General features: G+C 33.1%; 1 protein-coding gene across 4 annotated transcripts; it reads left to right on the plus strand.

The window, feature by feature from the left end:
• The first annotated feature begins 710 nt into the window (after nucleotides 1–710).
• Nucleotides 711–12051, plus strand: LOC111063213 (facilitated trehalose transporter Tret1). 4 transcript variants are annotated; one of them, XM_039419851.1, is made up of 5 exons: nucleotides 711–914; nucleotides 7776–7930; nucleotides 8431–8566; nucleotides 9928–10880; nucleotides 11520–12051. In XM_039419851.1, the coding sequence occupies exons 2-5, from the start codon at nucleotides 7787–7789 to the stop codon at nucleotides 11781–11783; spliced, it is 1497 nt and encodes a 498-aa protein (XP_039275785.1). In that variant the 5' UTR covers nucleotides 711–914; nucleotides 7776–7786; the 3' UTR covers nucleotides 11784–12051. The 4 variants fall into 4 exon arrangements, with proteins under 4 accessions (XP_039275785.1, XP_039275784.1, XP_039275786.1 ...); XM_039419850.1 differs by lacking the exon at nucleotides 711–914 and adding an exon at nucleotides 953–1095; XM_039419852.1 differs by lacking the exon at nucleotides 711–914 and adding an exon at nucleotides 996–1121.
• The last annotated feature ends 397 nt before the right edge of the window (nucleotides 12052–12448 follow it).

The following is a 12448-nucleotide window of genomic DNA, read 5'->3' on the forward strand; positions in this document are numbered from 1 at the left end:
GGTTGCTACAAATTGAATAATAATCTGATGATTCATTCACCTTTCGTAGAGAAAACGAATTCAGCATTTGAATTTTGCCAACCTGAATTTTCAACACCGTATCTGGAAAAATTGTTTTTATTTATTAATTCTACCTTATTATGAGGTAGGCAATATCAAATGATTTCTCCAGAGACAAATTCTAGTTACAGGTCATTTTCATCTATTCACTTTTTTAGGGTGATGCCCTCTTATAAGCTTCAGGCTTGGTGATGATGATGAGAGATGAATAAAACACGTGTTCTACTTCTCGAAAGATCTTCATTCATCTCTCATCTCATCACCAAGCCTGAAGCTTATAAGAGGGCATCACCCTAAAAAAATTGACCGGTACCGGTCAATACGAATCAAATATAACATATAATTAGCGGAGTTGGCAACTCAAAGAAACCCCTATGCAACGGGTCGGGAAAAGCAGGCGCATGTCTTTTTTAACTTTGCTAAACGATAAACATGTCAGCGCGACCACGGAGCGTGTGAAACCAGCTTGAGAAATGTTGCATGCCACAATATAACTAGTGATACATTTTTGAGGATAGGTAGTTTTTTATCAATATTTTCAAGGGAAATCGTTCCGCTAGGCATATGATGAACAGAAAAGAAATCAGGTATTTAAATGTAAGATCAGCGCTAACTGATTGCAATGAAGTCTGGTTAGGGAGAGACAGTGATAGTCAGAAGAGTGAAGTGGACGCACTCCCATGACCGTCGCAACCAGATTGGCAGTGGCCAAGTGCCCAGTGGCAGTGGAATCTCGCCTCTGCTCACATGTGAATGCCAGTGTCGTCCTGAAGCAGCTCGTCCGTCCAGTTCTCGAGCAACCGGAGGCCGCGCAGCTACAAAACCTGCTTTCGACAGGGGTTTTCGATTCATTTGTGAGTAAAATTTGCCCGCGAGTAAAATTTCCGCCACCAAATGTATTTACTCAAAAAGATCAACCAATCTTTCCAACAATAATAATTTCAAGGAAGAATGTAGTCATTTGTAAAATCAGATCTGATTAATCGATGGAAGGCAAAAGCTGTGTTCAAATAAAGAGCTATGCTGATTCGATAGGTAGTCTGTTCACATAATCTCGAAAAGTAATTATTTTCTATGAATCATAAAAATAATATACAAGCAAGAAATATTTGATAGAGTTGAATAAAAATAATGAAATTATATTATTTGATGGAATTAGAAAGTGTAAATCCATATATTTTGCTATTAACTACCCTCAAGACCTCTGAGATTACTTCATGTAACTTATAAACAACAAGGAAAACAGCTACAAGTGAATTTGACTGCTTAATTCACTATATATCTTCATTATTAGTAGAGTTTATTGTATATTATGTAGTGTTTCAGTTGATGGGTCTTTTGTTATAAATCTTCAAAATTATTTTTGTCCTAACTTCCTTTTGTTCTGTCTTTTTTTACTTCGTGATTTACTTTTTAATTTGCTACTTTGTCTTATCGTTTGTAATTATTGGGATGTGACCTAGTTTTCCGTAGTTTTATTTAGTTTGTTTAAAATAAGCTCTATTTTCCTTTTCTTTGAAGGTGTTCTCATAGGTGTGCTCACTGCCGGCGCACAAGTTGTTATTTGCCGGAAGTGTCATATTGTAATTGAGAATATTTATTCATTAACTTGTATGTAATTACTTTTATGGCAATAAATAATAATTCGGATTTCTGTACAATGCTTATAATGTATAGGTACTTTATTCGCATTTCAACAATTGCAATGTCACATATTCTCATTCTCATGGAAAATATTACAAAATATATCATCTTTACTTTCATCAATTTCTTTATTAAAATCATATACCGGTACTGTAAGCTGCATATTTACCAGTCATTTCTGCACGGATTCAAACATTGGGCATACATCTGCAAGTCTGGATTGAATTAGATAAGCCCAATAAAGTGTCTAATCTTACCTTATCTTCATTCACGTTATAAACAAATAGAGAAATTAAATTGCGCATAATTTTTAGAATGCTCTATTCAAAATAATTTAGTAGAATGATTGATTGACTAAAAAAGTCCAGTTAAGATACAATATCGATAATTAAAAAGATTTTCATAATTTACAGTAATATTTCAAAAGATTATCAAGAACATCAATCTAAATCATTATTACTAATATTACTAATTCAATTATCAAACATTAAATTATTCGGATGTGAAAGGGAAAAATAAGAGATTAGAAAACGTGACCCAGTGACCCCACAGTTGAGCCCATCACTTAAATTACGGTAGGTATATAATAATATGTATTGAATTCTTCAAATTGTTTTCTTTAGCTCTGGCTCAGTTTATAATTATTAGGTATTATATATATGGAAGCTCCGAAACCAGAATATTTATAGTGAGAGCAGTTTTCTTGAACGGGTTATTTGATGCAACACTACCCATACAATAACAACCACAACAACAAAAATAATCATTTGCTTTAGAGATTAACGTTGAATTGACATGGGAGAATGTATATGATTTGAATAATGATTTAAAGAGTAGGTCTACTATAATACCGTATAAATGTAAGTGGAATACATTCAATCTTCCCTTCTCGGATTGACAATCCTTTTGAGAAGGATCAGGAATAATCCTAAGAATAATCCCAAAAAAATAAATCCTAAGAATAATCCTAAGAAAATAAATCCTAAGAATAATCCTATATTGATTTATTATTACCGTAGGTATTTTAATTATTGAGGAACATTGGTCCAATAAATGTATAGCATGCGATGATTCTTCTTTCCATATTTTATTCTCACCAATATGATGTAACACTTTCACAGCCATCAATAACAACTCAAGAGCACGAGTATTCAAATTTCTGCTAAAACTGGAATTCATATATTATTATTATTCCATATTACCCCGGTTGTTTTTGTTTTTTCCCTGGCCTTGAGAAGTTGTCTGTCCACTGAACTCGTAGAATATCTTGCATGTGCACAACTTGAATGATTTCCCTGTGGTTTTCCCCACAGAGATCCTCATAACTCTTCAGGTCTCACATCCGAAACATTGTTAGTTAATTGCATGGTTCACCCAAGATGGGAAGTAAATTTATAAGACAATTTAAATAAATAAGAAACCGAGCTCAGTACAGGATGTGCTATAGACTTATAGCCTACAACAGTTGAAGTTATATCATCACTAAATCATAGTAAGTGCAAGATTATTTTTATTTCATTTTTGCATATAATCCAATCATTGATCAATTCACATGCAAGCTCCACCATGACCAATTTTTCCATGAATAAATTATACTATATTCGCTGAGCGTGAACAATTTTTGTGATCAGAACATATCTATCTCCTTCTTTTAATCACCATTTTACTGAATTCGTCTTTATGCTTTCTTATAAGGTAAAAGTTCAATCTATTCCGACATTTTTCATTCTACGGTGGGAGGGGGAAGGGATCGAAGACACAACTTCGTACATGATATTCTTGTAGGACGGCTGAAAAACAATTTATGAGAGGGGGGATAATAAAATTCGAAATATTTATGGGAGGCGCATCAATGAGCTTATGGGGTGGGGTGACTTTTATTCTAAATTTCTAATACGAGATTTCCAGTATACTCCCAGAAGAGCCCTAATTAAAAATGATTGCCTCTCATCGAATTTCCTTCCAACTATCCTATACACCATGTTGTCAATATTTGAAATTTGCAGTACCTAGCAGTAGTCTTCGAGGTGGTTTACAGCATTCAACTTTGAATTTTCGTTTAGTAATAATTATTATCCATTGATCCGTTCATGAAAACTAAAAAGATTTAGTTTAGCGTACGGAAACGTCTACTGTTTTACCCAGAAAAATTTTAATTTGCAGGCATGCTCAGTTCATTGCAGTTAAGGCACCAAAATCGTCATTTTCATTATAAATTAATCAGCCAATAATAATATCAAATTGACACAATACACACCTCATAGTCGAGGACTTGGGAATATTATTTTGTGAAGATTCTATATTCAAAACTTCATCAATTTATGACCAGAATAGCAATTTTCTTCTATTTCAAGTTTTTCACAGCTCTAAATAAATTTATTGAGACTGGACCAAAAATTTTAATTTCATTAACTATTTGCCATTGACGACTTTAACTTGGGAGAATGTAGGTACAAATTTCTACAAATGTAGGTAGTACTTAAAGAGTAAAGTGTGTTGGGATTCCCCAGATCAGGTCAATCTTTTTCCGCTTTTTTAAACATTTTCTAAACTCTTCAACAACGACTGGTAGATTTTAGAATTTGATACATAATGAGTTCAGCTGAAGACTTTTGAGTGTGTTGAAAATAGAAAATTTACTGAAATGTCATCTTAATAGATATTACTTTCTAATATTGTTTTAAGTAAATATCAGTGAGTTGTTTTAGTAGAGAGCAAAGGAGACAATAAATATTTGAAATGTTGTATAACTAGTTTCTGTCGAAATTTCTCCAACAGAACAGTGATGGTATTCATGATATACAAATAACGGTAACTTGCAGAAAAATGAAGTAGTGGTACATAATAATTTGAATCAATCGACAAGGTGTATCTTGTAAGTAGCAAGTCATACCATATAGAGAAACAATAACGTAAGTAGATATCCCATGGTATAGGGCGTTTATGTGGCAACTTTTACTGTTATCTCAAGTCGATTACTATCGATTATTATAAATTTTTACTGAGAGTGTGAGAGTGTATGAACGGCACAATATGATAGACTACCAGCGTCACTCACCTTTTTGGGAAAGAAATCGGCTTGAGATAACAGTAAAAGTTGCGACATAAACGCCCTATACCATGGGATATCTACTTACGCTATTGTTTCTCTATGGTCATACTTACCGATGTGCGATATCTATATAATATAGTCATTAAACATTAGGCTACCTACAAGCTACAATATAATAAGCCAGTGTACAACATAATACAGCGTAGGTACCGTATATTAGTTGTTTCTCTCTAAATATTAGCCTTACAGTATGATATTTTATGTTCTTGTAAAATTAATCTTCAAACCATCAAAAAGACTATTGAATGAACATACTTTTCAAAATAAAGAATGTTCTCAGATCGATTTTATTTTCAATTTTTCATTACTAAGACCAATTGACGTAAAACTCAATGGAACTTTCTGTTATGAATTAATTTATATTGAAGAACTCTAATAAACACGTACCGTAGCCTATCTTCTCATCATTCTCTATCTAACCAATAAAAAATGAAATGAAAAACATTTAGAAGTAGATTATCCTATAACACAAGATAAGAGAGTGAGTGAATAGGGGGATTTAATTGGCTTTTAACAAAATACTAGTTTGCAACGAGGATATTATAAAAAAGCTGGGAACAAATTAATGACGATGTAGCTCCAATTCAGGGACAACTTTTTATATTGATTTCTTCTGGATTAATTAGTAGGATATATTCCAAGGTTGACCCACGTATAGTTAATTGTTTCGGAAGAGCTACAGCAGCCCACTAAAATATGCCTAATTATTAAATATTTTGTAAATAATGTCATATCTGAACTAAGTGATACTTCTCTCTTTACAAAGGGAAATTTGCATGCTTAATATACAGTATTTCTACCATTTTCAATTATTTGAAACATCTCATTATTATTTTATAAATGTTATAAGAAATGATTCATATTATAACAAATATCATTCGTCTTGATCAGCTATATATCTAGCCTAAATGAAATAAATAGACTCAGTAGGCTTATTGTAGGCTACCTAGCTATGTAAGTGTAAAATATAATTCATCTTCTTAAAGAGCCAACATGATAATCAACCACAATAATCATTATTATTATCCAAAGTAAATCACTCATAAAATCAAATCATCTCAGTAATGTCGAATTCTATAAAAAGTACGTTGATCTCTGAAAAACAACTAATGAGATGTATGGAAAACCATAAAAGTTGAAGCAATATGTAGTAAAAACCTCTTACTGATAGTTGACGACGACGAATATAACATTCCATTATTGCATTATTTTATGACAACCATATCTAATGAAGCAATATCATAGTAGTGTTCTCTCTCCATACACTATGTCATTGTGTATATTCAAAGTATGATATTTTTTATTATTCATGGATTAAATCATTTCCCCACAACAAGGGATTGTTATATGCTTGGGCTATATTCGAACCTATAAAGTTGATACATTTGGTAGATAGCCTACCGTAATGCAGCCTATTTATTACGAATCACAGATGCAGAATTATCTATTTTTATGGATTCACGCAGTGAGCTTTCACTTCTATCCCAAACCAGTTGTTCTTCGAACAACCTAGAAGGATTATAATTATATATACAAACTAATAGGTAATCACAGATGTCTATTGTAATTAATTTAAGGTGGTTAGGGTTGGCTAGAAGTTGAGGAGGCCAACTATTGTAAAATTGGTTTATGTAAAATACATCGTAAAGATACATTTCAGCCCTATAACCATCAGCTATAAAATACAGAAACAAACAATTCACGAAAAAATACAAATCAAAGACCCAATTATTTAGCCGTAATTTTCATATCATTATAATAGGCTACTCGTGAATTATCCTATAGTGAGGTCCACGCTATAATGGCAGTGTTTGATTGGCAATGGTATTGCTATATCCTTTTCTATCATTCAACAAAGCTTATAGCGCTATCTCTTTCTCGCTTTGCTCTGTTGCCAGATCGTCTTTTAACAATGTAGAACTAATAATTAGCCAAATTAAGAAAATATTTCATCTTAAATATGAAAATTCATTATGAAAATATAAAAAAATATAATTTCTCATTATTATTTAACGAAAATCCTAAATAAATGCTGCAAATCACCCCGAAGACTTCTGCTACTGCAGACATTGACAACAGGGTTAACAGCTTAATGGAAATCCGATGAGAACTACTATCCAAAAATTAGTTGCCAGCCCGGGAATCGAACCCGGTACCTCCCAATTGCTAGTCAGGAATGCTTACCCTTACACCAAACTGACAATCTCTGAATAGCAGCGCCCATTTTATACGAAGCCATAGCGGCCAACCAGTTTACAGATGGAATTAAAATAGAGAATGCATTTATTCAAATGCTAAGTCTTCGGGGTGATTTGCAGCATTATTTGGGATTTTCGTTGAATAATAATTATATATTATTAGCATTTGAATAAATGCATTCTCTATTTTATTCCATCTATAATTTCTCACTTAATAAAATATAATTTATTAATTCAAATGAGAATGAATAGTTAATTTTACATCAATAAACCTGTATCAACTACTGTCTATAGAAGGCATTGACAAGACAGAGGATCGGCACGTTGTTCTCGTATCTTTCTCCATATTGCCATTATAACGTGGACCTCACTATAGTGTTTGTCCCTTACTAAGAAAGTGAATATTGAGATGAGACCTTTAACATTGGAAAATGCAAAGATTGGGTACTAAAAAAAATTGGATAATTTATCAAAACATGACTCTTGTTTTCTCTAAAACTGAATAGGTCTGCAGAGCCTAGTAGTAAATCGTAGGCTATTCCTGAAGAAGATTGGAGCTCTGTCATTCTCCTCATCCTCTTACACTGATTGTATAGAAAATACTTTTACAAAACCAATTACTGCCTATGTACCCTTATCATAGGTAAAACTTGTGTGCAGCAATTATAGGTTATAGAGCAAAAATGTTTTGTTCAATAATTACTTTGCTATTTTTTTTTAATTTCTTGAGATTGAATAATAAATGAGTTTTCAATTTCTAGGTTCACAGAATATGAGTGAAAAATCGGAGCTGAATGGCGCTGTTGAAAATGGTAGAAATGAGAGTAAAATTGCAACTTTACCAAAGCAAATTGCGGAAGGAGAGCCATTACTTGAAGAGACCAGAAAAGAAAAAGCAAGACTTCGTCTAAAGCAAGTGAGTGATTATAAATTTCCATTTCTAAACCAACTCCTTCTTGATATGTATAATTATTTATTCTACTTATATTCAATTTCCTCCCCGGTATTTTACCTCGCATCGAATAATTTATTATAGCTCATTTATTGGAACAACATGAGAAGATATGCCTTCTTCAACTGTTTCAATAGAAAATGTTTATTAACCCATGTATAAAACAAACTAATTACCTATTATAAACTTCCATTTTATATTTATGTATATATTTTGTTTGTATCATCGTACCAGAGTACTAGGGACTTATAATTTCAAGAAGATTCACTCTTTATGAAGAAACAGATTTAGATCGTACTACCTACGTATCTGCGCTACTATATAATTAAATTGTTCCTCGCACAGAAACGGTAAGACCCCTCATGAGAGCTCTTCAAGTGAATCATGTCAAGTGAACTGAGAATCTAAAGATTTTTATAACTCAAACTGCAATATTTTATTGAAACTACTTTAATGTATTCCAGGCATTAGCAATTGGAGGTCCATTCATAATAACACTAGGCGTGGGAATGACTTCAGGATTTTCGGCCGTTCTCCTACCTCAACTCATGAGCAATGAAACAACTATACAAATCACTCAAGACCAATCTTCTTGGATAGGTGATTATCGTTTGATAAGATTTGCTACTTCTCTTCTAATTTTACAACTTTGTATCAAGTTTGTTTGGCGGTTTTATAATAAAATTGAGATCCATGATTTTTTGTGGAATAAGATATGATACAATAAATTTATCATACCGTTAATATAGGTAGCTTAGATCAAAGAAAATGGAAACATTAATTTGCTATGGAATAATTATTATCATTATACAGTATTTTTTGTGAACAATGTTGTGCCATACACCCGTTCTTAAATTCAGCATTCAATATTCTTGTACTTCATTGGTAGCCTTCAGAAATTCTAATTTTATTTCTGTTGGCATACATGTAAGTTGATCAAACATTTGTTCTGTTAGTGTTCCTGAGTATCTCCAGATATTCTTTTGAGAAGAGGTTCATATCATTTACAATTTTATTTTCAACGCAATGTTAACATATCGGCTGAAGTACAGCGATGAAAATTTTCCAAGACACATAGAATATGAAGGAGATTGAAATTAACTCATCATTACGAGTATTATATTGCAGGTTTCATTACGGCTCCCAAGCAGTAATCAACACCACAAGAAATAAGCCAAATTTTCTAAAAGGGTTAGAAAGGGGGTTCGGAAGAGTTCTGTTTCAGTTGAAGACTCTTCATTTCCTACAGCAATAGTCTGTTATAAAAATTGAGGTCTCAATATTCTTGTATCTCTGAAAATAATGCCAACAGTTTTTGATATTGGGGAAACATCCCCTGCATTTTGTTTCATTTTGTTTAAATGCGGTGCGGTACTTGAAATGTTGAACTATATATATGGAAGTTGACCTACTGAATGATAGATCTCAATTTCCAAGTTCTAGATTGAGAGACTTAATTCAACCGAGATTGTCAGCAGAATCTAAATTATTTTAAATTTGAAAGTGGAAGTCTTGGCAATAAACGATAAATAGTCAATCAATATTTTCGTTGGTACCTTACAGGATCGGAGATTAAAAGATATGTTCATTCCCTTGTTATATGTAATTGATCATGATAAATAGATACTGTTCGTAATATTTAGGAGAAGAGAACGTTTTGGGCTAGTGGCTAGCGTCTGCGTATTTTCTTCTCAATGTTATAATGTTTTTGATCTAATAAATTATTATGAATAGGATGAATATGTCAGTTCAATCAATTTAATTTTAAAATGCTCAAATTCTGGTAACTCAAAAACTTGAAACTTGAATTACCGTAACTATATCGACGATTTGATAGTTGGAATATATTATTTCCATTGGAGAAATAATTGGAATTTTGAATACCGATAGCTTTTTCATTTGAAATCATATTATAGTAAAAGGTCGATTTAATATAATGTGTGTTTGACTCTCTGTTTCAGCTAGCCTAGCAGTTCCCCCAATGGCGGTCGGCTGTATATTGAGTGGCTACTTGATGGAGGAATTTGGACGCAGACTGATACAAATGTTTACCAGTATGCTATTCGTGATTGCCTGGGTGATTGTGTCGGTGTCAACGAGTGTTGAAGTCCTGTACGTTGGCCGAATAGTGTCCGGCCTAAGTGCAGGCCTGCTCAGTCCCCTTTGCCTAGTTTACATAGCTGAAGTATCAGACCCAGTCATCAGAGGCACATTCCTAGCTTCCATTCCGTTGGCTATATCCACCGGCGTGTTGGTTTCACACAGTCTGGGTACATTCCTCAACTGGAAGCTATCAGCAGCGATTTGCGCTGTTTTCCCTCTGGTCAGCTATATATTCTACTATTTCGCCCCAGAGTCTCCTCTATGGTTAGCCAACAAGGGTTACACGAAAAAGGCCGAAGAAACTTTTAGATACCTGAGAGGATACTCCAAGTCCTCATCTGATGAACTCCATATTCTCCTAAATAGAACCACCAAGGCCAAAGATAAATCTTCTGAAATCAATAAAGAAACAGTGAAACGAATCTTGAGTCCCACATTCTTGAAACCACTGATCACTATGTTGGTATTATTTTTCATTCAACAGTTCAGTGGAATCAATGCAGTCATTTATTACTCAGTCGATATATTAAAAAGCACAACATCCAATGTCAACGAGTATCTTGCCACTATCATTGTTGACATTCTCAGAGTTATAATGTCCGTCACCATGTGTTTTGTGATGAAAAAATACAATCGGAGGAGTCTTGCCTTGTTCTCTACAATAGCCACAGGGATATCACTCCTACTCTTTTCACTTGCCTTCAGATTTCTGCCTCAAAATTATTCATGGGTGAATTTTGTCATAATTTCTCTCTATATATGTTGCGTCTACTCAGGATTAGTTCAGATACCCTGGATTTTGACAGGAGAGGTGAGATAATATGTTTGAATTGGACAAATTAAAAATAATCGACAAAATTGGAATACAGTAGAATAGGCCTACCTATAAACTATCAACCATAATGTAAATTATGGATGGAGACATTAATACTCAGAGTGTCCAACGAAAAGGTGTAACGCTGAACGCTATGGTCATTTTTTGTTGTAAATTTCATGTAGAATCTATGATCTTCAGCTGTTACACCTTCCGTGGGACACCCTGTCTGAGCTGGGATGTAGTCCCAGTAAAAGAGGGTCTAAAAAACCCCCTTCAGTAAATTCAACTACATACTGTATAAATTATTATTGAACTCGCAAGTTAAACTTGCCAAACTTTAAATTCGTTTGCCTGAAGTCAAGATTATCTTATAAAAGTGACGTACCGGTACTACCGTACTTATCACAGTAGTGGAAGATGAATAAAAAACTTATCAGAAATACAATCCTCAGTTAATATCATATAGGTAATGTATCAATTCAGTTTTTAGTGGCAACTTGAGTCGTTCCTCGATCCAATTATTTGTTGAACTCATTTCCATCAGAATCAATCACATATTTAAAATACCTTAATTATTATAGTTCTGACTAAAACATGCTCCATTTAATTTTATTGTTTTATTATTTTTTCTAGATATTCCCTACTACTATGAGAGAGATTGGCAGCGGAGGCTGTACCTGTTTTGCATTCTTGATGTTCTTCACAGTTGTGAAAACCGGTCCAGTAATGTTTTCGGAAATAGGAACCGGTAACGGGTTCCTTGTCTATGCTGTGATAGCCCTAGCAGGCTCGGTGTTCATCTATTTTTTCCTACCGGAAACCAAAAACATGACACTGCAAAAGATAGGAGATGGATACAAAGATGATAATGACAATAAAACAGTTACAAAAGTTTAATTTATATGCGAAAATTTCTAAAGAGGCTGTGTTAATTTAGTTGACAAATTATAATAATTTAAGAGCTGAAGAAAATTAAAGAAGTCTTTTATTCAGGCTGTTATTCAAAACACTTGATACATTATAGAAAATCAATCAATATAAAGTTTCATGCTTGTGTACTTTTTAATTTTTTGTTGAGCGTATTAAATAAAATGTTATAATTATGTAAAGTTAGTATAAATGTACCTTTATAGTAGCAAAATATGTGCGGTGAGTAGGCCGAGAGTGGGAGTATACCTAGGAGTACTGTACTACAAGCACATATTTTATAGACAGGTAGGCCTATTATTCTCAAGTCTAACAATGTCCACTTTCTTGCTTAGGGCTGCAAGCTTGCTTGAATTTTGTAAATGTGTATTTACATAAAAATTGAAAATCAGAATTATAATTATAATTAAACTTGCAAATGGCTAAACAAAAGTTGAAACATTTTATGAAAACCGAAAAATAAATATTAAAATGGAAAGTTTTATTTTTAAAGTAGGACTATATGAGTCATAGGGAATCTTTTGATAAAAAAATGTCATCCTCATTAAATTGAAACCAAAGCCTATGTTTTCATGAAGGATGCTTTAACCGTGCTACACCGTACTTCACTTTTTAAATTTATTAGTGATGTTATC

Source organism: Nilaparvata lugens, chromosome 1, assembly GCF_014356525.2.
Source record: "Nilaparvata lugens isolate BPH chromosome 1, ASM1435652v1, whole genome shotgun sequence".
Taxonomy (NCBI): Eukaryota; Metazoa; Arthropoda; class Insecta; order Hemiptera; family Delphacidae; genus Nilaparvata; species Nilaparvata lugens.

Bases quoted from the DNA above. Each gene is read 5' to 3' on its own strand.
- LOC111063213 (XM_039419850.1), top strand. From the start codon at position 1,047: ATGGAAGGCAAAAGCTGTGTTCAAATAAAGAGCTATGCTGATTCGATA. The intron at 7,931-8,430 runs GTGAGTGATTAT...AATGTATTCCAG, and splicing joins CAAGACTTCGTCTAAAGCAA to GCATTAGCAATTGGAGGTCC. The intron at 10,881-11,519 runs GTGAGATAATAT...TATTTTTTCTAG, and splicing joins CCTGGATTTTGACAGGAGAG to ATATTCCCTACTACTATGAG.